We start from the raw sequence: 26,399 nt of genomic DNA on the forward strand, positions 1-26,399 counted from the left end.
AAACTTAAAAAAAAAGCAAAAACAAACAAAAAAGACTATGTAGGAAGACAGGCAGATGGTTCGTCAGGCGAGTGACTATCCTGCTTATCTTTTTTTTTTTTTTCTTTTTTTTAGTTTTTCGAGACAGGGTTTCTCCGTAGCTTTGGAGCCTGTCCTGGCACTAGCTCTTGTAGACCAGGCTGGCCTCGAACTCACAGAGATCCGCCTGCCTCTGCCTCCCGAGTGCTGGGATTAAAGGCGTGTGCCACCACCGCCCGGCTAGTGACTATCCTGTGAGGATGGGTCCCTAGCACCCACAGAGGCCCAGAGTAGATATTGTAACCCCAGCATGGGGAAGGGGCAGGCCGAGACAGTCCCCAGTAGCTCACTGGCCAACATGTCCAGCCAAATGGATAGACTCCAAATTTAGTGAGAGACTTTGTCTCAAAAAATAAGGTGGAGAATTGAGGAAGACACCCAGTGTTACCCCCAACACACAGACATACACAAAACTCAGGAGCAGAGACAGGCGGATCTCTGAGTTCCAGGCCAGCCAGGGCTATACAGAGAAACCCCGTCTCAAACAAACAAAAATCAAACAAGGACAAGCAAGACCCCATGCAGGGAAGCCTTTCACCCTAGAGCTTTGGAGGTGGAGGCAGAGGATCTATCAGGAATCTGAGGCCAGCCTTGGCTATATGTTGAGTTTAAGGCCAGCCTGGGATACAGGAAACCTTATCTTTTTTAAAAAAACAAGATAGGTATGGTGACACACATCTTCAACCCCAACACCAGGGAGGCAGAAGCAGGTGGATCTCTGTGAGTTCCAGGCCAGTCTGGTCTGCACAGGAAGCTCTAGGCCAGCCAGGGCTACACAGGGAGATCAGGTCTAAAGTACAAAGAAACAAAGCTACAAAAAGCAAAAAGAATCTGTGTAAGGGCTAGGGGTATAACTCAGCTGTACAGCATTTGCCTAGCTAGTGTACTAGGCAGGGGTTTGATCCCTAGCACTGAATCAAAGAAAAAAAACCCTATAAAATACTTTGTTGGCACAGTAGATTCCCAGTAACTTTTGACACTCATGAGCACCTCCTGTGATTCCTAGCTCCTCTGGGAAGGAAGAAATTCCATCGTCTAGGCTGAGGGTCTTATAAAAGGAGATAATGGTGTCTCGTAGACTCAGGAGGGAAGGCTACGTATGCCTGGGAAATTAGGATTTCAACATCTTAGCGGAGCTCTAAGCTGAGGAAGTATAAAAGGAGGGTCAAAGCTGATGGAGCGGGAAAACATTACAGTAAAGAAACCAGCAGGAAAGCTAGTGTGCGCAGGCAACAAGCACCTGGTACGGAGAAGCAGTTGTGTAATGGCGGTACCCAAACTACACCTGAAGGAAAAGCCCCCAGTGGATGGTGAGCCCAGGGAGGACAGCTGGTGGCCCAGCATCTGCCTCACTATCCCTCTTCTTTTCTCTCCCAACCTAGATCAGCCCCGAGGAGGAAGAACGCCGCAGAGTGAGGCGTGAACGCAACAAGCTAGCAGCGGCTAAGTGCAGAAACCGGAGAAAGGAACTGACAGACTTCCTACAGGCGGTGAGCATCAGGGGGGCCAGAGGGTTCCCAGGAGCACGAGAAACCCAATAGATCACTCCTCCACACCCCACCCTCCTCCCTGTCCGAGGGGAAGTCCTGGGAAAAGGATAAGGAAATGGGGATTAAAAATTATTTGCCCTCCAAAACCACAGAGAAACCCTATCTCGAAAAACCAAAAAAAAAAAATAATAATAATAAAAATAAAAATTATTTGCCACCGGGAGGTAGTGGCACACGCCTTTAAGCCTTTAATTCCAGCACTCAGAAGACAGAAGCAGGCAGATCTCTGAGTTTGAGGCCAGCCTGGTCTACAGAGCAAATTCCAGGACACCCAGGGATATTACCCAGATAAAGCCTGTCTCAAATAATTTGCCTTGGGTCTCGAAGCAGAGATGATGTTGACAGGCAATTCTGCTGAAGCCCTGGACCTGCCAGGCCATGGTGGTGCATACTTTTAATCCCAGTACTCGGGAGGCCCGAGTTCCATGCCAGCCTGGTATATAAAGCGAGTAGAGAAAACAGAGAAATCTTGTCTTGAGAGGGGAAAAAAAAAAAAAGAAAAAAGAAAAAGAAGCAGCCCTGGGCCTGATAGGAGTCATGCCCATTTTCTCTCAGGGTCTCATGGGAGTTGCAGTTCAGACTTACTGGGGACTCCAGGCACAACCCCCACACTCCAGCCTGAGGCTTGGCGATCTTTCACCCTCCTAAATTTCTCCTAATCCTCTAAAGGAGACTGACAAACTGGAGGATGAGAAATCGGGCCTGCAGCGGGAAATTGAAGAGCTGCAGAAGCAGAAGGAACGTCTTGAGCTGGTGCTGGAAGCCCATCGCCCCATCTGCAAAATCCCCGAAGAAGATAAGGACACGGGTGGTACCAGCGGTACCAGCGGCGCCAGCAGCCCACCAGCCCCCTGCCGCCCCGTACCTTGTATCTCCCTTTCTCCGGGGCCTGTGCTTGAACCCGAAGCACTTCATACCCCCACGCTCATGACCACACCCTCTCTGACTCCCTTTACTCCTAGCCTGGTTTTCACCTACCCTAGCACACCAGAACCTTGCTCCTCAGCTCATCGAAAAAGTAGCAGCAGCAGCGGAGACCCCTCCTCTGACCCCCTGGGTTCTCCCACACTCCTGGCTTTGTGAGTTACCCAGCCACACCCCTTGCCGATGCACCCCAGTCATCTCCTTCCTTCCATTGATCCAGCAGGCCTGGACCATCCGCACGCCCCGAACCAGCAGGTCCTTTATCTCTTCAGAGTAGAACAAACTGTTATGCTTCGATGTGGAGCCAGCTGGGGGGGGGGGTGTCCCCAAAGCTGCTCATTGTATCTCTAGAGCTGGCCTATCATAATTTGCACAAAATCAGACAAAACATGTCCCCTTGGGGCCTGGAGCCCTAACCCCTTTCGGACAGACTGCTCTCACACTATGTCACTTTCTTCATTTGATCCAGCCAGCCCCGCTCCCAGACAGGTGCCCTCCCACTAGAACACTAACTCACACAGCTCCACTGCCAGCAGCACCAGGGCATCCTGCAGGCGCCTCCTGCATGGCACAACTCAGGAGGCACCGGTGGCTTCTGTGATGAGCTGAGCTTGCACTCCCTAGCTTTGAGAAGCCTTTAGTTCCAGGGTATCCAAGCCTCCACATCAGGGGCAGCTGCTATTTATTTTCCTAAAGAGACTATTTTTATACAAACCTTCCAAAATGGAATAAAAGGCTTGAAGCTCTAGTCTGAGTTGTCATGTTGGATCCAGAGGCTAGAGGAAACCGTTTGGAACAGGAGCTCTAGGTTCCAGCCTCAGCTGTGACCTTGAAGAAACCACCATATATTTTTGAACTTCTATATCCCATCTGAAGAATGGGGATACCTCTGCTGTGCTTCAACTCCTGTACTGAGACTGAGAATGCTCCGGAGTACAAGCAAACAAGATTATCAGTTTTCCCCCGGGGAGACCCACACTGCTCCTATCTTAAGGACTGGGGGCAGGGAGGGGCTGTGTTATACCCTTCCACCTTCCGAACAGGCAGCCAGTGGGCTTGAGGCCCCCAACACCTGCTTCCTGCCCCATTGTTTTTGACAGGAAGGAGCCTGGAAGGGAGCTGGAGCCACTTCAGGGGCCGGATTTTGGGCTGTGTTGGCGCCCGTGGGGGAGTTAGTGGTCTACCACTGTCTTAAATCCCACCCCAAACTCCAGGTAATGAGTTCTGCAGTCCCTCAGGATGGGAATTGCACCGCGTCTTTGGGTTTCCGCCCTCTTCCCAACCCCGGCGATATGCAGATATAGGCTGGCCAGGCTTCGGGCTCTGCTTCCTTCTCAGTTTATTAGTCCCCACCCAACCACCCATTAAGTCCCTCCACTTCAGCCTCCATTCCCCTACTGCCCTGCCAGCAAGAGCAAGGGGCCCTCCTCAGTGCCAGGGCTTTTTCAGTCCATGCCAGCGCCCTGGTGCTCAGCCGAAGCAGCGACCAGGTCTGGCGGTCCACAGAAGTCTCCGTGCTCAGGGAGCAATTCAGGCAGGCGTTGGCGTAGAAAATGTGGCGCCCTCAGTCATCGGGGGAGCAGGCTAGAGGCAACTGATCTGGGCTGCCCACACTGCCAGTGCTGGAACTTCCATCGCCTAAGTCGCGGGGCCCGCACGGGGGCAGGGCGAGCTCGGGTGTGGGCCCGGCGCCTGAGCCCACTGCACTGCCGGGGCCACCGCGGGGGCCCCACTCTTCGCCCAGTGCCAGGCAAAGCTCCTTAAGCGCCAGGTTTTCCCGCAGCAGCTCCTCCTGGCGGCCTTCCAACTCGGCTAGCTTTTGCCAACAGCCACCCAGGTCCTCGCGCACCGCCCGGGATGCTTGGGTCCCGAAGAGCTGCCACTGGCGCGCTGCACGCCGTCCCCGCTGGCGCTCCGAGTCCAGGAAGCAGCAGAGATCGCGCAGCTCCCGGTTCTCCGCCTGCAGGCGCCGGTTGAGCTGTTTGAGCTCACGGATCTCGCCCAGGTGACCCTGCAGCTGCCGATTCACCTCCTGCATCAGGCGGCCGCGCTGCACCAGCGCTGCCAGCCGCGCTGCCTCCTCCCGCCGCAGGCGCCGCACCAGCTCCTCCTTACCCAACGCCGCCATCTCCTCGTCCGTCAGCTCCTCCAGGCCTCCTGCTTCGGCCTCCATGGCTGATCAGGCAACTGCAGCATCGCCCGCCCGCCGCCGAGGCTCTGGAGCCCTTCCTCGGGCCGGTTGCCGCTCAGGCTCCGACCCGGGCTCTGGCTCTGAGGATGGCAAGCTGTGGAGGAGGCAGCGTAGGATGCAGCAGCCACCCCGGGGTGGGCACGAGGCAGGGCGCGCGCCGGGGCGGGGCCTCTTGATGTTGAAGAAGGACAGCCAATCCGGAAAGTCTCTTGGGAAGGGGCGGAGCCTAAGGCTATAGCGCTCGTCTCTTCCCACTCCGTTGGGTGTCACGACCCTCTAAAAGTAGGGACCTTTTCTGTCCTTCCCTTCTATGGTCATCTCCGCAGAACATAAAGGCGTTGTGGGATTCCATGTCCCAAATCTCCTCAAGCACTTTTTGAGAACTGATGTTCAGGTGTCTGCCTTTGACTCCTGCCCACCCAGCAACAGAACTTAAACAGATGGCTTCCCAGGCTCTTCTTCCTTAGCCAAAACTCTCAAGCATCACTCCCAGCTACTCCGAATCCAGAGTCCAAAGGTCCTGGCTCATTATCAACCAACCCTCCCTCCCACGGAGCGTTTCCTGCCTGCCATATGGGCCATACAAAGAATATGTTTGTTTAATAAACTTTTGTTGTATGAAAGGCCTTGTGCAGAAATAAATTTGACCAGAATCTTCATCTTGACCAAAAAGGTCAAAATCTGGCAAAAGAAGAAAAAAAGGAAAGAGCTGTGTGTGGGGGCTGGAGACAGCTCAGAAGTGCTGCTCCAGGAAAGAACCTGAGATAACCCAGCCTTCACTCCTCCCGGGGAGGCTCACAGCCAGTTGTGAGGGCTGTGAACCTCCATGGGCACACACAAAAAATCTAAAATAAGAAAATCTTTTAGGCAAGGGGGGGAGAGCATCCAAGTGCACACTGAACACATGGCTCAGCGCTAAAGCACTTCCCTAGCAAGGCCCTGGTACATTTGCGAGCCACAAGAGAAGGATGTGATGTAGAAGTGGTCTCTGGGAAAGTATTTCCCAAGAAGGAAATACCTGAAAGATGCCTAAGACTGCTAACAGAGTTCCAGGACAGACAGGGCTATCTCAAAGACAACGCAGAAGATTGCCAACAGAGAGAACGGATGTGAGAGAAGGCAGGAAGTGTGGTAAAAGACATTGATGCCCCCAAGAGCCCAGCTGCGTGAGGAACAGTGAGGATAGTTCTGAGATCTTGATAAGTGTAGGTAAATGGAAAGTGGGGAGATGGCGGGGCTCTGAAGAGCTGGGTGTGCTGCCTAGAAGTCAAATTCTTAAGGACTTGCAATGCCAAACTGGAGGCTTTCCAAAGGCCAGTAAAAATTTTAAACAGGGAGCCAGGTAGTGATGGCGCATGCCTTTAATCCCAGCACTAGGGAGGGGAGGCACAGGCAGGTGAATCTTTGTGAGTTCAAGGCCAGCCTGGTCTACAGAGCAAGTTCTAGGACAGCCAAGGACTACACATATGAACCCTGTTTTGAAAAATAAAAACAAACAAATAAATAAATTTTAAACAGGGAAATGACATTTTAAAATGTTTTGCCTTGTTTGATATAGGGTCTCAATATGTAATCCTGGATGGCCTGAAAGTGTCTATGTAGACCAGCCTGACCTACAATTCACAGGAATTACAAACATGAGCCACCTAGGAAAATATACATTTTTAGAAGACTGTTAAAAGAAGCCAGTTGTATTGGCAAATGCCAGTAATCCCAGCACTAGGAATGGAGTGTGGGGCGGGGAGGGGGGAGGCAGGAGCATCAGGAATTCCGAGTCATCCTTCCCATAACAAGACCAGTCTGAGCGGTTGGAACAGACTTTGTCCCCCCAGCCCCAAAAGAAGCCTTCAACTGCGCTATGTGGGGCAGACTCTGGCAGCAGGGTGTTCACAGGATGAATACCTATGTATCAATGAACAGAGAGAGCTGTGTAGGAAGACTAGGCTGCCAGTCGGTGGGCGGGGAGGAAGAAGCAGATACCAGAGGCACCCAGCAGGCACATGACAGCTCTGAGTGCTTCCAGGGAGGAATCTGGAAAACAGCCCATGTTTCTAGAACTGAGAGGATGCTGACTGGGCGTGAGAGAGATCTCTCTAGAGACCCTAGGGGACAGAAGTGGAGGGGGAGACCTGGCCTTGTTAACCAGGACCTGCAGAACCTCCTGTCTTCTAGGCTCTCACTAGACTGGCTTGTGTAGAGCCTTTTAATTTATGTTTTCCCATGACAAGATTTCCCTGTGTAACCCTGATTGCCCTGAAAAAACTCACCGTAGGCCGGGCTGGCCTCGAACACCACCTGCCTCTGCTTCCGGAGTGTTGGGATTAAAGGTATGCGCCACCACATTGCTGTTATGGCTGGCTTTTTGCCCCCCTCTGAGGCAGGATTTCTCTGTGTGTACCACTGGCTATCACAGAACTTACTCTCTCTAGACCAGGGTGGCCATGAACTCAGAGATCCACCTTCCTCATCATGAATTCACAGAGCTGTGCCCTGTGCCCTGGTCTCTTCAGGGCTGATTTTTTTTTTTTTTTTAGTATAATAGGGGGTTATTTATTTGGGGATAGACTCACGGATCACAATCTTCTGCTGGAACAGGCAACAGCAACCAAATCCCCACTGATGTATCTTCTGGTAGCGAGATCAGATCTCCTTGCTGGCCAGGTAGCTCGCAAACAAAAGGCCTACCTTCCAGGACTGACTCTTTTCTTTGTTTTTGGTTTTCAAGACAGGGTTTCTATGTGTAACAGCCCTCGCTGCCCTAGAACTAGCTCTGAAGACCAGGCTGGCCTCGAACTCACAGAGGTCCGCCTGTCTCTACCTCCCTTAAATTTATTTATTTATTTATTTATCTATATGTATATAGTGTTCTGCTTGCTTGATGCCCGCTGGCCAGAAGAGGGCATTCCAGATGGCTGTAAACCACCATGTGATTGCTGGGAATTGAACTCAGGACTTTTGGAAGAGCAGGCAGTGCTCTTAACATCTGAGCCATCTCTAGCCCCAGAGCTGACTCTTCTTTTGTTTGTTTTTTATTATTTTCAAGACAGATTTCTCTGTAGCTTTGGAGCCTGTCCTAGAACTAGCTCTTGTAGACCAGGCTGGCCTTGAACTCACAGAGATCCGCCTGCTTATGCCTCCTGAGTGCTGGGTTTAAAGGCATGCACCACCACCGCCCGACCCAGGGCTGACTCTTATCTTAAACACTGGGTATTTGAAAATAAAATGAGTCCTTTTTTGTTTGGTTTTGGATTTTTGAGACAGGGTTTCTCTGTGTAGCCTTGGGTGTCCTGTAACTCACTCTGTAGGTCAACCAGGCAGGCCTCAAACTCAGAGATACACCTGACTCTGCCTCCTTAGTGGTGGGATTAAAGATTTTTTTTTAATAATTAAAAAAGTAAATTATACTTAGGTGTATGTGTAACAGTGCATGTGTGGCGGTCAGACGACAACTCGTTGACGTTGCTTTTTTTACACAGTGTGGGTCCTGGAGATCGACCAGTCAGGTTTGGTGGCTCCTGTGTCGAACACAAAGAAGACAGTGGAAAGCCTTAGCAGATAGATGGCCCTGCAGATGCCTGCTTCCATGAAGAAAAACTTTAAGAGAAGTCACAGCTTGTGTGGGGGTGTAGTAAGTGTTGAAAAACCATAGTGGGGGCTGGAGAGTTGGCTCAGTGGTTATGAGCAAGAACTGCTCTTGCAGAGGAGCTGAGTTCAATTCCCAGCACCCACATTGGCGACTTCCAGTTGTCTGTAATTCCAGCTCCAGAGGATCTGATACATCTGATCTCCCAGGGCAACTGTACTCACATGCACATACCCCCCCCACGCATACATATAGTTCAAAATAATAAAAATAAGATACATGGCGGGAACAAGAAAGATGCTCATCTGTCTGATGGACTAGCAAGCAGAGCCACACGCACTCAGCGATTTAGGATAAAGCCTCAGAAAGATTCTAATTTAGGACACAGGCCAAAATTGGGAGACTCTGAGAGAGTTGAGAAGATGGAAGAGACAAAAGGAGGAAATGGGAGAATCTGTAAGACAGGCGAGACTGGGAAAAGGCTTTCCGGAGTTCTACAGAGACCCTCCAGAGGGGTGAGAAATGAGGGCAGGGCAGCTTCCTCCTACCACTCCGTCCCGGAAGTGGTCCTTCGCAGGCTCCGGGTGCCCGGAGCGAAATCTCCGCACTCCCGGAAGTGGCTCTACGGCTGCTTGCCCGGCCCAGGGCCGTGCTAGCTCCAGCTCTGGGCGAACCCGGCCCGGGCATCGCCATGACCAGCGAGCTAGACATTTTCGTGGGGAACACGACCCTTATAGATGAAGACGTGTATCGTCTCTGGCTGGATGGTTACTCAGGTCTGTGTAGCGCCCTCCCAGGAAGCGGTTGTTTTGGGTGGGAGAGGGGGCGTGGCTAGGATTCAGGCTTCACTTAGGGAAGTGGACTGTCTGCTGGGAGTCAGGGATGGAGAAAGATTGGAGCTAGAGCCCCTGGAGGGACCCTGAGTACAGCAGGGTGGGACCTTATGGTAGTGCCCTCTCCCTAGTGAACGATGCAGTGGCGCTGCGAGTACGGTCCGGGATCCTGGAGCAGACCGGCGCCACCGTAGGAGTGCTACAGAGCGACACCATGGACCACTACCGCACCTTTCACATGCTCGAGCGTCTGCTGCACGCGCCACCGAAGCTGCTGCACCAGCTCATCTTCCAGATCCCTCCCTCCCGACAGGCGCTCCTCATCGAGAGGTGCTCACCTGGGGGACGGCGGGAATGTCAATCAGTTCGACTTTATAGCCACTTTGCAGGGTGAAACTGAGGCTCAGGGAGGATGGGACACACCCAGGAAATCAGAAAGTTAAGAACAGAAGGAACCAACCCCAGACTTCCTTCCCCTTTCTTAATGGATCACCAATAATGTCCTATGCCTCCACAAGGTACTACACCTTTGACGAGGCCTTTGTTCGGGAGGTCTTGGGCAAGAAGCTGTCCAAGGGTACCAAGAAAGACCTGGATGACATCAGCGCCAAAACAGGAATTACGCTCAAGAGCTGCCGGAGGCAGGTTGGTTCCACATATTCCATCCCCCCCACCTAGCCCACCACTTGACCTTCTCCTCACTGCCCTAGCTCCCAGTGCCCTGGCTCCACTTCCAGCCTGTGATTGTGGAAGCGGCTTCTTCCTGTGGAGTCTCTTCTCCATCCACTTCCCATCTGGCCAGAGTGGCTTTCACAGTCTCAGTTCAGACCGTGGCTTTCCCTTGCTTATACGTGGTTTTCATTGACTCCTGTTATCCTCGACCTTCAGACTCTGGGTGGGTCCCCGCAGACCTCTCTAGGCTTACATTTCTCGAACCCCAAGCTTGATTTTGCCGAGAAGGTACCGTTTTCTTCACCATATCTACCCCTTGGAATCCACCGCAGGGAGCTAGGTGCTATCTTATCTATGCACCTTTTTGGTAGCATCTGTGGTAGTATCCATGAGCCTTTTCTTCAAGGGAGAAGTACCAGGATGTAAAGTGGTCTCAGGTGACTGTAAGTCTGACAGGCAGACCTCTGTCAGTTTGAGGCCAACTTGGTCTATATAGTGAGTTCCAGGACAGTCAGGACTACACAGTGAGACCTTGTCTCAAGACAAACAAAAGCCCAAGTCATTTGTTGAAGGAGTAACTAGTGTGAAATCAGTACATGCCCACTGGATAGGTGGAGAGGAGAGGGAGAGGTCCCGCACCATGCCCAGCACCCTGACTAGCCTCCTCCTTCCCAGTCCATGCCCAGCACCCTGACCAGCCTTCTTCCCTTAACTGCCCTACAGTTCGACAATTTTAAGCGAGTCTTCAAGGTGGTGGAAGAAATGCGGGGCTCCCTGGTGGACAACATTCAGCAGCACTTCCTCCTCTCTGACCGCCTAGCCAGGTGAGGGGCAGCCCTCTCCTGCCCACATCGCTTACTTGAGCCCTTAGACTGGCACACCTTCCCCATCCGTACCCTTTCACCTTCTGACTGTTTTGGAGGAAGGATTATTCTACTAATGACCTGTAAACTGCTTCAAATTGATCAGGGTTAAGGCATTTGTAAAGCATTTAAAACATGCTTGGGTCGGACAGTGGTGGCGCACGCCTTTAATCCCAGCACTCGGGAGGCAGAGGCAGGCGGATCTCTGTGAGTTCGAGGCCAGCCTGGTCTACAGAGCTAGTTCCAGGACAGGCTCCAAAGCCACAGAGAAACCCTGTCTCGAAAAACCAAAAAAAAAAAAAAAAAAAAAGTTATTTCTTAAGCTTACTGTGTATAGAGAATGTATTTGTGTGACAAGGTGACATTTCTGGTCCTGAGAGCCACTGTCCTGTCTGCAGAGATTACTGTGTATAGAGAATGTGTTTGTGTAACAAGGTGACATTTCTGGTCCTGAGAGCCACTGTCCTGTCTGCAGAGATTATGCAGCTATCGTCTTTTTTGCCAACAACCGCTTTGAAACAGGAAAGAAAAAGCTACAGTACCTAAGCTTCGGTGACTTTGCCTTCTGTGCTGAGCTTATGATCCAGAACTGGACCCTTGGAGCCGTCGGTGAGGCCCCTACTGACCCAGGTGCCTGAACATTCCCTACCCTCTTGGGGACTGATTCCCTGCCAGCAGCTCTTCCTGTAGCTTCCTCAGTACCCAGCATCCTTCAGCCCTCAGCCCCGGGCACCTCTCCATATAGTCCATTCACTCCGCATGCACCTTGTCGCCACTGTGTGGCCTGGGGCATAGCATTCCCCTCCATCTCTGGGATCCCAGGGAGGGAGTGCAGGGGAGGTTCAGGACCTCAGAAGATGGGTTCTCATCACCCACAACTTCTTTCATGGTCTCCGCAGACTCCCAGATGGACGACATGGATGTGGACTTAGACAAGGAGTTTCTCCAAGACTTGAAGGATCTCAAGGTTCTCGTAGCTGACAAGGACCTTCTAGACTTGCATAAGAGGTGACTTCGGGGATCCATGAGACAGGGTATAGAATGGTCTCCAGTGGCTATAGGTGTGACCATATCTTCCTACAGCCTGGTGTGTGCTGCCCTCCGGGGAAAGCTGGGTGTCTTCTCTGAGATGGAAACCAACTTCAAGGTCTGTGACCCTGTCCAGGCCCTTCCCCCTAAAGTGTCAGGAGCCTTCTGTGTTCTGTCCCTGCTGGGCAACTCTGCTCATGCCCGAAATTGACCAGCAGGTGGCACTGCTGCTCTCTCTCTGCCTATGAGGGGGAACCAAGCTCATAACCAAAGGGACTTGATTGAGGGAGGTGGATAGATTTGGGGAGGGGCCTGGCCCTCCCCCAGCCTCAGTGCTCAGCCTCCAGCTTCTGGGGCAGAAGACAGAACTCCCAAGATCCCTGCCCCACAGAATCTGTCCCGGGGGCTGGTGAACGTGGCTGCCAAGCTGACCCACAATAAAGATGTCAGAGACCTATTTGTGGACCTTGTGGAGAAGGTGAGCAGTCCCGCCTCCACCCCACCCCATCCCCAGCCTGTCCTGTCTCTGAGCATCTCTGCTGATGTTACTTGTTCTCTCGGGCCTACAGTTTGTGGAACCCTGCCGCTCTGACCACTGGACACTGAATGACGTGCGGCTCTTTCTCAACCAGTATTCAGCGTCTGTCCACTCCCTGGATGGCTTCCGGTGAGAGGTGCCAGGCCTGCTGGCTAACTTATTTGCCCTCCAGTAGACTCAGAGTTTGCTATTGAACTACCCTGTGGGTGGAAGTTCCCGCTCTTCTTTGTCCCCTTCCTTTCTGTCCTTCCTTTCTCAGATGTAAGCTGAGGATAAACCAGGAGGCTCATAAGACTTTATGGACACCAACTAGCCTAGGGCGTGACGGTGACAGTGTGCTCATCCACCGTGCGCAAGGCCCGAGTTCAGTCCTCTGCACTGTGCGGGGAGTGGGGAGAGGGAAGCCAGGCATAAGGGCTCAAGTCTGTAATCCCAGTACTTCGGAAGCTGGAGCATGAGGATTGCCACTGTTTTCCAGGCCAGCCTGGCCTATAGAATGAGACTCTGTCTCCAAAAACAAACTATCGAAAAAAAATTTATATATCTGTGTGTGTGTGCATACACACATGACTTCTTGGTGTGCAGCGGTCTAAAGAGCACTCGTAGCAGTGTGTCAGGCACGGTGTTGAGTGAATGTCAACTATCACTGTTGTCATTTTCATGCAGGCACCAGACCCTCTGGGACCGCTACATGGGTACCCTCCGTGGCTGCCTTCTGCGCCTCTATCATGACTAAACAGGACTAAAAGCCCTTGCCCCTCCCCCCTCCCGCATACCCTGACAATAAAGTTGCCATACGTTTGGAGACTGGTCCTCGTTCCAGGTTGAGGAGCTCATGGGGACTTTCACAGTGTGCACCAATGTGTTCCAAGGACCACTAGTGTTGAGGGTGTTTGTACTAGCACCTCAGGGACTGACGGGATCGTGACCAGATGAGGTCTTCATACCACACCCTCCCTCTCCACATCCCAGCTAAAACCACTCAGGAGCCAGGGATCATATCTGGGTTTATGAAGCCATACAGAGAGGATGGAGAAGCCAGGAAGAACCTCAGAGTCAGGCTGACGAGGGCAGTGGCCAAGCGGGAGAGGCTGAGGGGTTGCTGCTGGCCTCAAGGTGGGCAAGAGATTGGTGACTTCTTAACCGGATGGTCCACATGAGCGGTGATTGGGTACTTGGTGATACCACAGCTGTTGTTTCCCCGGTATAGCCTGAAGTAGCCCTAGGAAATTAGGGGGTGTCAGTGCCAGAAGGCAGAGAAGAAATTAGCCTGCCCCTCCCCCACCCCCCTCCCCTCACCTTCTCGCCCCATTCAGCTCCCCAGGAGTTCTTCAGGATCCAGTATGGGACAGAGCGGCGGGGTTTGCGAGCCTGGGACAAGACTGTCCCTGACTGTGTGCCCTCCTCCTTGTCTCTGCCAAAACCCACCAACAGGACAGAATGGTCCACGTGCTGGGGATCACAGTTAGTGTGCGTGGCCTTGATCACACCCTTCTGGTAACCCTGCAGGGTAGGGGATAGAGGAGCTGAGTCCAGGGCCCACTCCATTCTGCCCCTTCTCTGCCCCCTGCCCCACCCACCTGGAGTAGCTTCATGTTGATAGTCACGGTGATGGGGCCATGGAGAGCCAGGTAGCCTGCAATCACTGGAAATGGGTAATTACTAGAGATTCTTGAGTGTGCCACCAAGCCCTGCCTGCCCCGAGGCTGCTGCTCTCCTCACAGGGGAATGGACTTTAATTGTGTCTCCCATAGCCAGGCCTCCAACCTGCTTTCTCTGCCCCCAGCACCCATGTCCACCCTGACCATACCCTGTTCGTTACTCTTTAACATGGTGAAATCTTGGATCCAGGCCACCTTCTTGTACTTCTTGGCTAGACACCCACGGGGGCTGGGGCGCCCCTGGAATGGGTAATCCTTTTTGCTGGCCAGGCCACCTGAAGACAAGCAAGACCAGGAAGGAGGCTTGGCTACTAACACCCTCCATCCCCACAGTCTCCCCACAAGTTCTGGTACTCAACTGTTGTTGAGGACAGTCACATATGCGTCCCACACAAAACCACCCTGGCAGCCATTTCCACAGCGGTCACAGTCCAGGAGCTCTGAGACAGAAAGGGACAGAGTTATGTGAGCAGGCCCCTAGGCCATCTTTCCCTGTCACCCATCTCCCTGCCATACCCTGCACAGAGACTTCCACAAGCGGGTCGTGTTTGATGCGCCACAGGGCCTCGATGTTGTCCGCTGCTGCCATGGCCCAGCAGCACCTGCAGGATTCCTGAGTGGGAAGAGGGTGGGGCGGGGTAAGGTATCAAGGCCTGGACCTCATCCCCCCCTCCCCCAGGGCAGATTGGGCAGATACCTGGTTCTTGATGGATGAGATGATGTTTGTTGCCTTACGCCAGTCACAGCTGGAGGGCACCGGTCCCCCCAACTTTTCAGACCCTGCCTTTTTGACCACGTTGGGGATCCTTTCAGGCGCCCTCTGATGACTGTAGAGCTGGCTAAACTCCTCCTCTGGGGACAAACAAGGTCACGGAGGTCACAGATTTGACGCTTATATATTATCCCTTTCCAGCTGTCACAACCTTGGCTTGTCCCATCCCTATGAAACGTTCAGAGGCAACAGGCAGGATGAGGCCTAGAGAGGTCCAGTTTGCATCTTCCACCTCTGGCCTGTGAGCCAAGCTGGGACACAGGCCATCGAGTTCCTGTCTTGTGCTCTGAGATTTGGGGCAGTCACCCAGGCTGCTCTTTAAAGGGGGAGACTTGCTCTGTCCATCTGCCAGACACCCCACCCACCCACTCTGGGCCAGGAGGGTCTGGTACCTGTGAGGTCACTGAATGGAGTCTCCCCAAACTCTGCTGTGCCCAAGTCTTCCTCCTGCAGTCTTTGAGCCTGGGCCAAGTTGTGGGCAAAGATGTCCAGACGGCGAGCATATTCTAGACCAGAAAGGGGTTTTTGCAGGCTAGTCTCGGGGCAGGAAGTGGCCACTGGTTGGGTCACCCACACTCACCCAGGTGAGTGCTAGCTCTTTCCTCTAGCCCCCACCACTACCACCCCACTGTGAAAAAGTGATTATCCAGCCCACATGGGGTTAGAATTTCCCCCAGTGGCACCAAGAGGCCCACTCTAGGGGGAAGCTGAGTAAAACCTCTATAGGCACTATCTCAGAAAGGAAAGTTAGAGGGCTGGAGAGATGATTCAGAGGTTAAGAGCACTGGCTAGTCTTCCAGAGGACCTGAGTTCAATTCCCAGCAACCACATGGTGGCTCACAACCATCTGTAATGAGATCTGGTGCCCTCTTCTGACATGTAGGCAGACATGCCAACAGCATGTTGTATGCATAATAAATAAATAAATCTTAAAAAAAAAAAGGAAAGTTAAAATGGCTGGAGATGGGTTTCCTGTACCTGTGGTTATACCTTCCCTGCCACCTCTTCACACATCTGACCACAGGTGGGGGTGAGTGAGTGGAGTGTGAAGATGGAGCATAGCACAGGCACACAGATACAAACACACACACACAAAGAGAGAGAGAAAGAGCCTTCTGTGGGAGATGAAACCCCAGAGTGAAGGGGAGAACAGCCAATAAACAGGGCAAGAATGGGGGACAGGGAGTTGCCACCTTGGAGACAAAATGAGTGTCCTTAGGGATTTGCTGACTGAAATATGACGGGACGGTGGTCCTCCACACCCGGCCTGGAGTCACAGGTATGATAGGACTGTGGTCCTCCACACCCGGCCTGGAGTCACAGGTGCTGGGCCCATCATACCTTGGGGAAGCCAAGGCGTACACTGCGGGCCCTGCTTCCCACTCTGGCCTGGGCCAGGTCTTCTCCCCTTCCCAAGCCATAAGGTCATCTCTTAAGTAGACAGAGGGAATGGGACTGGAAACATCTGTGCTCATGATACCTGCTTCGTTTGAGTAAGTCCGGTTGTATTTGATCTGGAACAGCTTGAAGACTTCTGTCAGCTCCAGTGGTCGGGGCCCGGCATCCTGACAAGGAGTCAAAGTGTGGGAAAGAATCATTGTAAACCCAACCTTGTACCCAACCAAGGTGCAAAGACAGGGCTAAGGGCTGCCCAGGCGTTCTCTTTTCTCAGTGTTAGCCTCATCTGCTCCCTCCGAGAAATGGGAAGGAAAAGTCACAGGACGGTTTACCCGTGTAATTGAATGCTCATTCCAGTATTTAAGAGGTTGAGGAGGGAAGACAGCTGAGAGTTTTAAGCCAGAGAAGAAGGCCAACCTGAGCTACAAAGTAATCCCCCCCCACCTTTTTTTTTAAGACAGTGTTTCCCTATATAACAGCCCTGTCTGTCCTGGAACTCACTGTGTAGACCAGGCTGGTCTCAGACTCACAGAGATCCTCCTGCCAACATTCCCTGTAAAATCTTGTTTTAAGAAAATTAAAAAGAAGAAAGATATGCCAGCTCATAAAGAGAAGACCCCAGGCACAGTTGGCAGGGAAGGGCATGGTGAGCAGGTCAGAGTATTTACCTTGAGGAGGGAGTCATTGCGGCCTTGGCCTGCTGCCAACAGGACCAGAAAGTAGGAGAGGTGGACAGTCAGTGTCATGGTGCAGCCGAGAGTGCTGGGGGGCAGGAAGCTATGCAGACCAAGTTGGAAAGGGCGGGGCTAGAGAAACCACGAGGGGAAACCAGGTTGGGGTGGAGGGTAGACCCTCCTCCACCCGCCTGGCTGACTAACTGTACCCCACCAACTTCTTTTCAATAGCAGCTCCTGACTACCCTGTTCCAGACAATTCTAGGGATGTAAAGACAAATCTCTCTTTAAGGAGACAGGGCGGCAGATCTAAGTGGACAGTGATGATGCCCACATGATGGGAAACTTAGACACCAGCCACAGTGCCCGGTGTTTGGACAGGAACGAGTGGTGATGGGCAGCCTTTAGGGACTCACTCTTGCTTTCTCTGTGAAACTCAGTCAGTGTAAGGGCCACCTTCTTAAAGAAACCTCCTCTGCTCGAGACCCCAGCCTCAGGTTAACAGATTATAGCCCCCTGAGCCATTTCAAACTTCTGCCCACTCATCTCCCAACCACACAGAAGTATCCAATCTGTCTGTGTCTAGATCACCCGGAAATGTGGGGCAGGCTCAATGAGTATTCAGTTTGTTTGGATTATTTTGTTTATTTGATGTTGTTGAGACAAGGTCTCACTATGGAACCCTGGCTGACCTGAAACTCGCCAGCTGTGTAGATAAGGCTAACTTTGAATTCACAAATACTTGCCTGTCTCTGCCTAAGTCCTGGGATTAAAGGCGAGCGCTACCATGCCAGGAAGTTTGGGGGTTCTTTTGTGAGGGAAGGAACAGAATCTCATGTAGCCCAGCCTGGCCTTAAACTCCATAGGTAAATAGGGAAGACCTTCAATTCCAGGCCTTCCTCTTTAGACTGAGCACTTTGGTTACAGACATCGGTGCATTTTAACTGACTGAAAACTTGTAGTTAGCTTCTGTCTCATTTTTCTTCCTTCATATGGTCTACGAATGAGGAGAAAGAAAGACGACAGAAAGTATCACAGAAAAAACAAGCCCAGGGGGCTGGAGAGATGGCTCAGTGGTTAAGAGCATTGCCTGTTCTTCCAAAGGTTCTGAGTTCAATTCCCAGCAACCACATGGTGGCTCACAACCATCTGTAATGAGGTCTGGTGCCCTCTTCTGGCCTGCAGACATACACACAGACAGAATATTGTATACATAATAAATAAATAAATAAATAAATAAATAAATAAATAAATAAATAAATATTTAAAAAAAAAAAAAGAAAGAAAGAAAAAGAAAAAACAAACCCAAAACTTGTGTGGCTGGGAGCTGGGCAGCGCCTTCAGACCTGTTAGCCTCCACCCCATATTGAGTATGTCCTTGGGCTAAAGAAGCTCCCCCCCCCCCAAACCGATCTCCAGACTGGGAAGCAGCAGCCAAGACCAGAGAGGTGCAAAGAGCTGGCTTTCCAGGGCCCATGGGTTGGGTGAAAGGGGAGGGGTCTGGCCCTGGGACTCACCCATTTTCATGTTTCCCACCTCCTCTCTTCTTTAGGAACTGCCTTAGAATTGTTATGTTCCATTAAACTCCATATTTCTCCTGGGGACAGGAAACTGCGGGACTATTTCAAAAATAATGCTGACAAGAAAGGAAAATAAATACGTAAAAAATAATGCCGTGTCCACGGATCGCTAAGCCAGTGGCCCTGGAGCCCAGTTGTATGCCCCCAAGTGGGTCTTGTGCTCTGTGGTCCCCATAGGTGCCCTGTGTTGTGGAAGGCTAACAGGAAGTGGCTGGGGGCTTTTTTGCTTGTCCCCTCCATCTCTCAGACATGAGCTCTGCAAGGACAGGTTTTGGTGAGTTTTGGTCAGTGCTGTATCCTTGGTGCCTGGGACCTCTGATCGTCAGTGGCCACTCAACAAGCCCTTACATGAATGAATGGCTCTCTCTCCCTTCTGACCACTTGTTCATATTTATCCTCTTGCTCCTGCCCAGCAACCAGCTGTGGCTGGGCTGGGAGCCCAGAAACCTCACTACTCATTCTTTTTTTTTTTTTTTTTTTTATGTTCATTGGTGTTTGACCTGCATGTATGTCTATGTGAGGGTGTCAGAAGCCTGGAACTGGAGCTACAGACAGGTGTCAGCTGCCATGTGGGTGCTGGGATTTGAACCCAGGTAGGTGCCCTGGAGGAGAAGCTAGCGCTCTTAACTGCTGAGCCATCTCTCCAGTCTGCTCCTTCTCATTCTAACATGGGACAAGGTTCAGTCTTAGAGTCAGGGGGACTTGATTCTAACATTGTTCTTGTTACTTTGGTGGCACTGAGGACAAATCTGCCAGCCCCTGTCATCTGTGGAGCAGAGTAGCAATGGTGTCCCAGCAGCTCTGGCTTGACAAGAGGATCACAGAGTGTCCTTGCCAGTGCCTGCCTGGGATGGTGAGGTCTCGATAATCAGGAGTTTTTATTTGAATTAATAACAGCTTTAGTGTGTGGTTATGGTGGCTCATGCCTGTAATTCCAGCACATGGGAGGCTGTGACAAGAGGCTTGCCGTGAGTTCAAGGCTAGCCTGGTTACATAGTAAGTTCCAGACCAGTGTGGGGAATGTGAGGCTGTTTCAAGCAGCACTAACAAACATAGTAACTGAGATATAAATCACTTACTATGCAATTTATCTGTTTGGTTTTGGTTTTGTTGTTTTGTTTTTTGATTTTTGATTTTGTTGTTGTTTTCAATACAGGGTCTCACTGTGTAGCTCTGGTTGTCCTGGACGCACTCCGTAGACCAGGCTAACCTTGAGATCTGCTGTCTCTGCCTCCTGAGTGCTAGAATTAAGTCATGCACCATCACTGTCCAACTGCGATTTATCTTTAATTTAAATATTAAATTTAATATTAAAATATTTAAAAGGGGGCTGGAGAGATGGCTCAGAGGTTAAGAGCATTGTCTGTTCTTCCAAAGGTCCTGAGTTCAATTCCCAGCAACCACATGGTGGCTCACAACCATCTGTAATGAGGTTTGGTGCCCTCCTCTGGCCAGCAAGCATACACTCAGACAGAATATTGTGTACATAATAAATAAATAAATATTAAAAAATATTTAAAAGGTTTATATATTACACATATATATGTGTATGTATTTATATATTTGAGACAGGGTCTCTCTTTGGAGACAAGGCTGGTCTCAAATTCACAGAGATCTGCTTGCCTCCACTTCCCAAGTGCTAGGATTAAAGGCGTGTGGCCAGGCCCTTTTTCTTTTATTTATTTTTCTTTCTCCTTCTGTGTCTCCACCAGCAGGGCTTTGAGACTGGCCTGATTGGGCAATGGGGAATGAAGAAATAGCTGACATGCACAGAGAAACCCTAGGGATCTGGTGGGCCATGTGTTCTGAGGGGACACACCAGCAGCCTTGGAAACTCAGGACAGTTTATCTCTTGAGCTGGAGGAGGAAAGTTAGCTAATCTCCTCAGAGGTCTCTGCAGGGGAGCAGTCTCAGGATGCAGTCATCTGGGCTTGCAAAATGCACACAAGGTCAGCATCTGCACTTGCTCACGGAAGGCCTCTGTCATTCCTCTGAGCCTGACCTGGAGAACGCCCTGCCATCTCCACAGTCTGACATGGCTGGGGTAATATCAGTAACACATGTTCACTGGGGACTTCATCCGTTCCCCACACTTTTTCCTTTCCCTTTCCTTTTCTTTTCTGTGCTTTGTTCTACTTCAGTGTGCGTGCGTGCGTGTGTGCGTGCGTGTGTGCGTGCGTGCGTGTGTGTGTGTGTGTGTGTGTGTGTGTGTGTGTGAGAAGTACTGGACCTGAACCTTGAGTCTTGGTCGTGCTAAACAAGCAGGTGCTACTGAGTTACTCTAGCCCTCTACTGCGTAAAAGACAAACTAAGACAGGACTGAAGAAATGACTCCAGTCTTCCTCTCAAGGACCTGAGTCTGGTTCTCAGCACCCACATCAGGCAGCTCACAACTGCCTTCAACTCCAGATCCAGGGGACACCTCTGTCCTCTGTGGACACCTGCACTCGGAGGTACACACCTGTACATAGACGCACACATATACACATTATTAAAAATTTATTATTTATTTATTTATTTATTTTGGTTTTTCAAGACAGGGTTTCTCTGTAGCTTTGGAGCCTGTTCTGGAACTAGCTCTTGTAGACCAGGCTGGTCTCAAACTCACAGAGATCTGCCTGCCTCTGCCTCCTGAGTGCTGGGATTAAAGGCGTGTGCCACCACCGCCCGGCTTTTTTTTTTTTTTTTTCCCAAAAAAAAGGCAGTGGAAGCTGGGGAGATGGCTCAGTGGGTAAAGTGCTTGCTACAGACACGAGGGAGGGCCTGAGCTCGGATCCCCAGCACTAGCATAAGAGCCGACTGTGGTGATGCCTCTCTGTAACCCCCGTGCTAGAGGGCCTGGGAGAGATCCTGAGAGCACACTGGCCAACCAGTCTCCTAGCTGACGTAGTGAACTCCAGATCCAGGGTCAAACCCTCCACAGAAGGTGGAGAGCAATAGCCTCCACTTGTACATAGGAACAAGAATATATTACACAGCCGGGCAGTGGTGGCGCACGCCTTTAATCCCAGAACTCAGGAGGCAGAGGCAGGCATATATCTGGGAGTTCGAGGCCAGCCTGGTCTACAAGAGCTAGTGCCAGGACAGGAGCCAAAGTTATAGAGAAACCCTGTCACACAGACAATTAAATGAACTGAAGCAGATTTTTTAAAAATTATTAATCATAGCAGAGCCGAGCATGGTAGCGCACACGCCTTTCATTCCGCAAAGGGCTCTTCCCCAAAATAAAATTGAGAAGAGGTTGGGTAAGGGAAAGGAAGGTAGGGCTATTGCCTCAAGCAGTCCTGGCCAGGCACAGGAACCCTGGACACGCTGTCCTTTCCCGTCTAGTCCCGCCCTGAGACGTGGGCAACGCGAAGTCCCTCCCATTCGCCCCTTCCTGGGAGCTAAGACACCCAGACTCCGCCTTTAAGGCATGATCTCTGCTGGGGACGGAGGCGGAAACTGGGTGGGGGACCTGGGTGGGAAGAGGGTCGGGAAAAGGCTGGCACCGGGCCCTAGTGTCCTCCGGGCCCAAGTTCAAGTCGGGGGCTTCTATTCATTTCGGGCCAAGACAATTGCTGCCCTCGCCCCATCCGAGGGTCACTTTGCGCAGGCAGGCTCAGGGGAAGCAGTGCCCTGAGTAGATAGATCACCTGGAGGACCTGGAGCTCCTGGGCAGAGGGAGAAGGACAATTAATTTTATGCTTGGGCGAGTGTCCGGAAACCTTGGATGAAGTTATAAGACCATCTAAGGGGGAGCACAGGATAAAATTCTAAAAGCAGGATTTGGACGTTTGAGAATTAAGTGCCTCGTAGGTTCTGAGAGGCGCAGAATCAGGGTCAGGATGCTTAGCTACAACTGAGGTGCACAGTATGGGAGTCTGGAGACCCAGGCTAGATAGTGTCTAGGTGGACAGGATAACATTTTGAGTGAGGGTCTGGGGTCCCCAGGTGAGTTTGGGGGCCAAACATCAAGGTCAATTGCCCAAGGACCCAAGCGTTAGCGATCTCTGGCTGGGCGCCTGCAGGCGGGCGGCTGCAGGCGGCGCCGCGGGGGACCGGGTGGGGGCCTGTGGCCGGGCCCGGGCGGAGAAGCCGGGGGGTCGGGGTCCCTCCCCCTGGCGCGGGCTCAGGAATCCGCCGAAGGGCGGGCGGAGGCGCCGGGGTGGGCCGCGGCGGGCGCGCGGGCGGGCGGGGGGCGCTTCCTGGGGCCGCGCGTCCGGTGTGCTGCGCGGTCCGTCCGTCCGCCCGCAGGCACCGCCGGAGTCAACGAGTGAGTGGCCGCCAGCGGAGGGAGGGCGCGGGCCGGGTGGCGGCCGAGAGGCCTGCGCTCCACGACTCGCGGGGCGGGGGCGGGGCGGGGCAGTCCGGGATTGCGGGCCCGAGCCCCAGGCCTGCGAAAGGTCTCGGCCCCCAGCTCTGGAAGGCTCCGGTGCTCCCAACGCAGTCCTAAGACGAGACAGCTGGGAACCCCGGCTCCCCTTCCTGATACAGGGAATGGGGGGTGTCGTGGCAGAGGCCCCTGACCCCTGCCCACCACCTCCCAGCCCCAGGATGCTCCCTTTTGCCTCCTGCCTCCCCGGGTCTTTACTGCTCTGGGCGCTTCTGCTGTTGCTCTTGGGAGCAGCGTCTCCACAGGATTCCGAAGAGCCGGACAGCTACACGGTGCGGACCGTGGGGTCACCAGTTTGGGATGGGATGGGAAGGACAGCGAGACCAGGGTGCCTGCTTCTGGGGAAGATTCTCCCCTGCTTGGTGGATGGAAGGCTGGGGGCCATTGAGTGAAGCTGACCTGAGCATAACTGAGCTCAGGCCCTGGCCTTGGCCTGGCTGGCTGGAGAAGACTGCCAGGGTGGTCACTGGCCACTTCGGTTCCCTTCCAGGAATGTACGGATGGTTACGAGTGGGACGCAGACAGCCAGCACTGCCGGGGTGAGTATGCCTGGGGTACTAGCCATTTTCAAGAACCCGGGAAGGGAACTATTGTTTCCCAGGGACACCTTCTCCCAGCTGCTTCAGAAACCTGGTGGCCTTTTCAGTGTCAGGCTTGGCTGCGCCAAAGCCAGCCGTGGTTCTCTTGTGCCACTGAGTTAGGAGCCCTACCCATTCAAGAAGCCCAACAAACCCTGCTTCTCTCTGCAGTAGGCAAGAGAGCACCTGGCCATTGCCCAGAGAACCGGCAATATGCACACCTTCCCTGAGTGTTCTCTACTCTCCTAGCCCAGCTCTCTATCCCAGTGCAACCTGGCAGGGCAGTACTCGCTCTGTGGGGCAGGAGGCCTGCAAATTACTCTTGGGCAGAGGTAGAGGCGAGGTTTTAAGGAGGAATGGAAACTCACTTGGAGGCAGGGGAATAGGGACAACAGTGGACATAGGTGGCCCTACCCCCAGTCCTGCAAATCCCTGGGAGGGGCTCTGGGTCAGCAGCCTTGGTTTGCTGAGCAGAGAGAAAGCTTTGCTCTGTGGCTCAGCTTAGAGAAAGCCAAGCCAGGCTTCTGCCTCCCACCACCTCCAGGGCCAGCCCAGGTGACTGGCTGTGCCCAGCAGGCCCCTCTCTGCAGATGTCAATGAGTGCCTGACCATCCCTGAGGCCTGCAAGGGTGAAATGAAGTGCATCAACCACTACGGGGGCTATTTGTGTCTGCCTCGCTCCGCTGCCGTCATCAACGATCTACACGGTGAAGGACCTCCGCCACCAGTGCCCCCTGCTCAGCACCCCAATCCTTGCCCACCAGGCTATGAGCCTGATGAACAGGAGAGCTGTGTGGGTAAGTGGGGAGCCATGCTGGCTGGCACCTCAGCTTCCACACCTCTTACCTGCCTTTTTATTTTAATTAATTTTGTATTTAGTATACAAAGTAACAGGTTTTGCTCATGGTATCATCCTCCTGACATATTTCATATTTAATTTGTTTTAATCCTCTTTACTGCCCTCCCTAGTAATTTTTGTTTTGTTTTGCAAGAAAGGTTTCCTTGTGTAGCTCTGGCTGTTCTGGAACTTACTCTGTAGATCAGACTGGCCTAGAACTCAGATCTCCCTGCCTCTGCCTCCCAGGTGCTAAATGCTGGTATTAAAGGTGTGTGCCACCTCTGCTCAGCTATGTGTACTTTGCTTTTTGAGACAGAGTCTCTGGGTTTGATCCCCAGCAGCACATCAAACAAGCGTGGTGGTGCACACTTGTAATCACACCACTAGGGGGGTAGAAGCAAGAAGATCAGAAGTTCAAGGCCATCCTCAGCTGCCCTGAGGCCAACCTGAGCTCCTAGCTCAAAAGTATTACCTAATTAACAACATTAAAGTAACTTTTCATACTAAATACTGCAAACTGCTCGTTTCTCTGCTGAGAGGCCTCTGACTCCTTAGAGAAAGATCCAAGCCCTCAGCTGCTGCAGGCCCAGGTCTGCTGGCCCAGGAAGTCCCTAGCAGCTCCTTCACTGCCTGTGCAGACATGCAAGAGCTCTCCTCCCAGCCTCAGCCGGCTTTTTGATCTGGACTCAGCCTTGGGGACCACTGGCCTTGAAGGAGAGATGGTCTTAGGAGAGTCAGCTAAGGGGTGTAAATGGACAAGGCCTTATTTATTTATTTGTTTATTTATTTATTTTTAAGACAGGGTCTCACTATGTAGCTCTAGCTGGGTTGGAACTCTGTAGCCCTGGCTAACTTGGAACTCACAGGGATCCTCCTGCCTCTGTCTCCCGAGTGCTAGAATTAAACGTGTGTGCCACCAGACCCGACTTCTTGTTTTATAAGCTCACCTGATGGGTGCCTTTCCTGGTGGACTGTTTTTTTGTACTATTGGGAGGACCTGTATCACATGTTCATGTTTTGGGGCCAACTACCCATGTGCCCGTGTGAATGACGTCTGGTATAGGGCACTTTCTCCCAAACAGAGGTGTCTGACATGGTCAGTAGCATGTGGGACTCCAGGTAAGGGCTGAATGGTGTCTCCCACAGATGTGGACGAGTGTGCCCAGGCTTTGCATGATTGTCGCCCTAGCCAGGACTGTCATAACCTGCCTGGCTCCTACCAATGCACCTGCCCTGACGGTTACCGAAAAATTGGGCCCGAGTGTGTGGGTGAGTTCAGAGAGTGACTTTCCTAGTTCTCGACATAATGTCTCATCCTTAGCCCAGTCCTCTGCTGCTGGTACCCTCTTGTCACTAGACACAGGAGGCTACATGCGGGAGCTGAGATAGGCATGAGCATGGGTGTCCTGTTTTCCCCACCTGACTCGTGCCCTGCTTTCCCTCCCGCCTCCATCTCAGACATAGATGAATGCCGATACCGCTATTGCCAGCACCGATGTGTGAACCTGCCAGGCTCTTTCCGCTGCCAGTGTGAGCCTGGTTTCCAGTTGGGACCTAACAACCGCTCTTGTGTGGGTGAGGCTCTGGGATCCTGGGTAGAGCGGTGTGAGATGGGGGCAGGATCTCTTTCCTGAGCCCAGTAGTTTGGGGCTCTGGGCAGTGCCTCTGCTTTCACCGTTCCTCTTTTCTCTGGCACCCCCAGATGTGAACGAGTGTGACATGGGAGCCCCGTGTGAGCAACGCTGCTTCAACTCCTACGGGACCTTCCTGTGTCGTTGTAACCAAGGCTATGAGCTGCACCGGGATGGCTTCTCCTGCAGTGGTGAGAGTCCACTTGTGTTACTGGGCTTGCAACATAATGGACCAACTCCGGTCATGTGGCCATTCGCTTGAAGCTTCCATGTCTGATTCTCTGGACCTACAGACCTCCATGCATGCCACCCTGAGCTGGTTGCTGGTCGGGATGGTATGTCAGGCCCTGCTGAAGTTTGGTGGAGATAGGGAAGGTGTGGTGTGGGTGCCAGTCTTCATGGAAGTTGAGCTGACTTGCACTGGAACCCTGCACTAGGACAAGTCTTTCTTTTTCTGAGCGTATGTCTGCTGTAACCAGGTTATTGGGACTATGGAGAGGGTCCATGGTACAGGCTCCATCCAGCAAAATGGGAAGCACTGCTTCTTTTTTTTTTTTTTTTTGGTTTTTTGAGACAGGGTTTCTTTGTGGCTTTGGAGCCTGTCCTGGAACTAGCTTTTTTTTTTTTTTTT

The 26,399-nt window shown here is 52.2% G+C and overlaps 5 protein-coding genes across 11 annotated transcripts in view; 3 read left to right on the forward strand and 2 right to left on the reverse strand.

The window, feature by feature from the left end:
• Fosl1 (FOS like 1, AP-1 transcription factor subunit) overlaps positions 1–3,300 on the forward strand; it is an 8,540-nt gene extending 5,240 nt beyond the window's left edge. The window contains exons 3-4 of the mRNA XM_050137812.1: positions 1,461–1,568; positions 2,298–3,300. Of these exons, the coding sequence (XP_049993769.1) occupies positions 1,461–1,568; positions 2,298–2,711 (522 nt within the window). The 3' untranslated portion in view covers positions 2,712–3,300. The remainder of the gene's footprint in view (positions 1–1,460; positions 1,569–2,297) is intronic.
• Positions 3,301–3,873: 573 nt separating this feature from the next.
• Ccdc85b (coiled-coil domain containing 85B) lies at positions 3,874–6,103 on the reverse strand. Its single transcript, XM_050137814.1, has one exon. It carries the CDS (start codon positions 4,723–4,725, stop codon positions 4,117–4,119), a length of 609 nt encoding a protein of 202 aa, XP_049993771.1. The 5' UTR covers positions 4,726–6,103; the 3' UTR covers positions 3,874–4,116.
• A 2,813-nt stretch (positions 6,104–8,916) lies between these two features.
• Fibp (FGF1 intracellular binding protein) lies at positions 8,917–13,066 on the forward strand. 2 transcript variants are annotated; one of them, XM_050137808.1, is made up of 10 exons: positions 8,917–9,102; positions 9,291–9,489; positions 9,678–9,804; positions 10,555–10,655; positions 11,170–11,324; positions 11,594–11,702; positions 11,778–11,841; positions 12,115–12,201; positions 12,293–12,390; positions 12,928–13,066. In XM_050137808.1, exons 1-10 carry the CDS (start codon positions 9,018–9,020, stop codon positions 12,995–12,997), a joined length of 1,095 nt encoding a protein of 364 aa, XP_049993765.1. In that variant the 5' UTR covers positions 8,917–9,017; the 3' UTR covers positions 12,998–13,066. The 2 variants fall into 2 exon arrangements, with proteins under 2 accessions (XP_049993765.1, XP_049993767.1); XM_050137810.1 differs by having other exon boundaries at positions 11,170–11,303.
• Positions 13,067–13,230: 164 nt separating this feature from the next.
• Ctsw (cathepsin W) lies at positions 13,231–16,888 on the reverse strand. Its single transcript, XM_050137807.1, has 10 exons — positions 16,761–16,888; positions 16,175–16,259; positions 15,087–15,200; positions 14,620–14,774; positions 14,439–14,535; positions 14,282–14,362; positions 14,072–14,197; positions 13,842–13,906; positions 13,561–13,764; positions 13,231–13,483 (listed from the first exon to the last, which is right to left on the reverse strand). Exons 1-10 carry the CDS (start codon positions 16,836–16,838, stop codon positions 13,373–13,375), a joined length of 1,116 nt encoding a protein of 371 aa, XP_049993764.1. The 5' UTR covers positions 16,839–16,888; the 3' UTR covers positions 13,231–13,372.
• A 4,929-nt stretch (positions 16,889–21,817) lies between these two features.
• Efemp2 (EGF containing fibulin extracellular matrix protein 2) overlaps positions 21,818–26,399 on the forward strand; it is an 8,050-nt gene continuing 3,468 nt past the window's right edge. The window contains exons 1-7 of one of the 6 annotated variants that reach the window (XM_050137799.1): positions 21,818–22,279; positions 22,876–22,993; positions 23,212–23,260; positions 23,890–24,096; positions 25,284–25,406; positions 25,596–25,712; positions 25,840–25,959. In XM_050137799.1, the coding sequence (XP_049993756.1) occupies positions 22,883–22,993; positions 23,212–23,260; positions 23,890–24,096; positions 25,284–25,406; positions 25,596–25,712; positions 25,840–25,959 (727 nt within the window). In that variant the 5' untranslated portion in view covers positions 21,818–22,279; positions 22,876–22,882. Of the gene's footprint in view, positions 22,280–22,440; positions 22,602–22,648; positions 22,994–23,211; positions 23,261–23,843; positions 24,097–25,283; positions 25,407–25,595; positions 25,713–25,839; positions 25,960–26,399 lie in introns of those variants that run through there. The other 5 variants (XM_050137798.1, XM_050137797.1, XM_050137802.1 and 2 more) reach the window with 5 other exon arrangements.

Source organism: Alexandromys fortis, unplaced genomic scaffold (assembly GCF_014885135.2).
Source record: "Alexandromys fortis isolate MF-2015 unplaced genomic scaffold, M_Fortis_MF-2015_v1.1 scaffold_3, whole genome shotgun sequence".
Taxonomy (NCBI): domain Eukaryota; kingdom Metazoa; phylum Chordata; class Mammalia; order Rodentia; family Cricetidae; genus Alexandromys; species Alexandromys fortis.

Excerpts from the sequence above, each read along its gene's own strand:
- Ccdc85b (XM_050137814.1), bottom strand. The coding sequence starts at position 4,725 with ATGGAGGCCGAAGCAGGAGGCCTGGAGGAGCTGACGGACGAGGAGATG.
- Fibp (XM_050137808.1), top strand. The coding sequence starts at position 9,018 with ATGACCAGCGAGCTAGACATTTTCGTGGGGAACACGACCCTTATAGAT. Across the intron at positions 10,656-11,169 it reads CTCTCTGACCGCCTAGCCAG|AGATTATGCAGCTATCGTCT; the intron begins GTGAGGGGCAGC and ends TCCTGTCTGCAG. Across the intron at positions 11,842-12,114 it reads AGATGGAAACCAACTTCAAG|AATCTGTCCCGGGGGCTGGT; the intron begins GTCTGTGACCCT and ends CCTGCCCCACAG.
- Ctsw (XM_050137807.1), bottom strand. The coding sequence starts at position 16,838 with ATGACACTGACTGTCCACCTCTCCTACTTTCTGGTCCTGTTGGCAGCA. Across the intron at positions 14,363-14,438 it reads TGTGGAAGTCTCTGTGCAGG|AGCTCCTGGACTGTGACCGC; the intron begins GTATGGCAGGGA and ends TTTCTGTCTCAG. Across the intron at positions 14,198-14,281 it reads TGTGACTGTCCTCAACAACA|GTGGCCTGGCCAGCAAAAAG; the intron begins GTTGAGTACCAG and ends GCTTGTCTTCAG.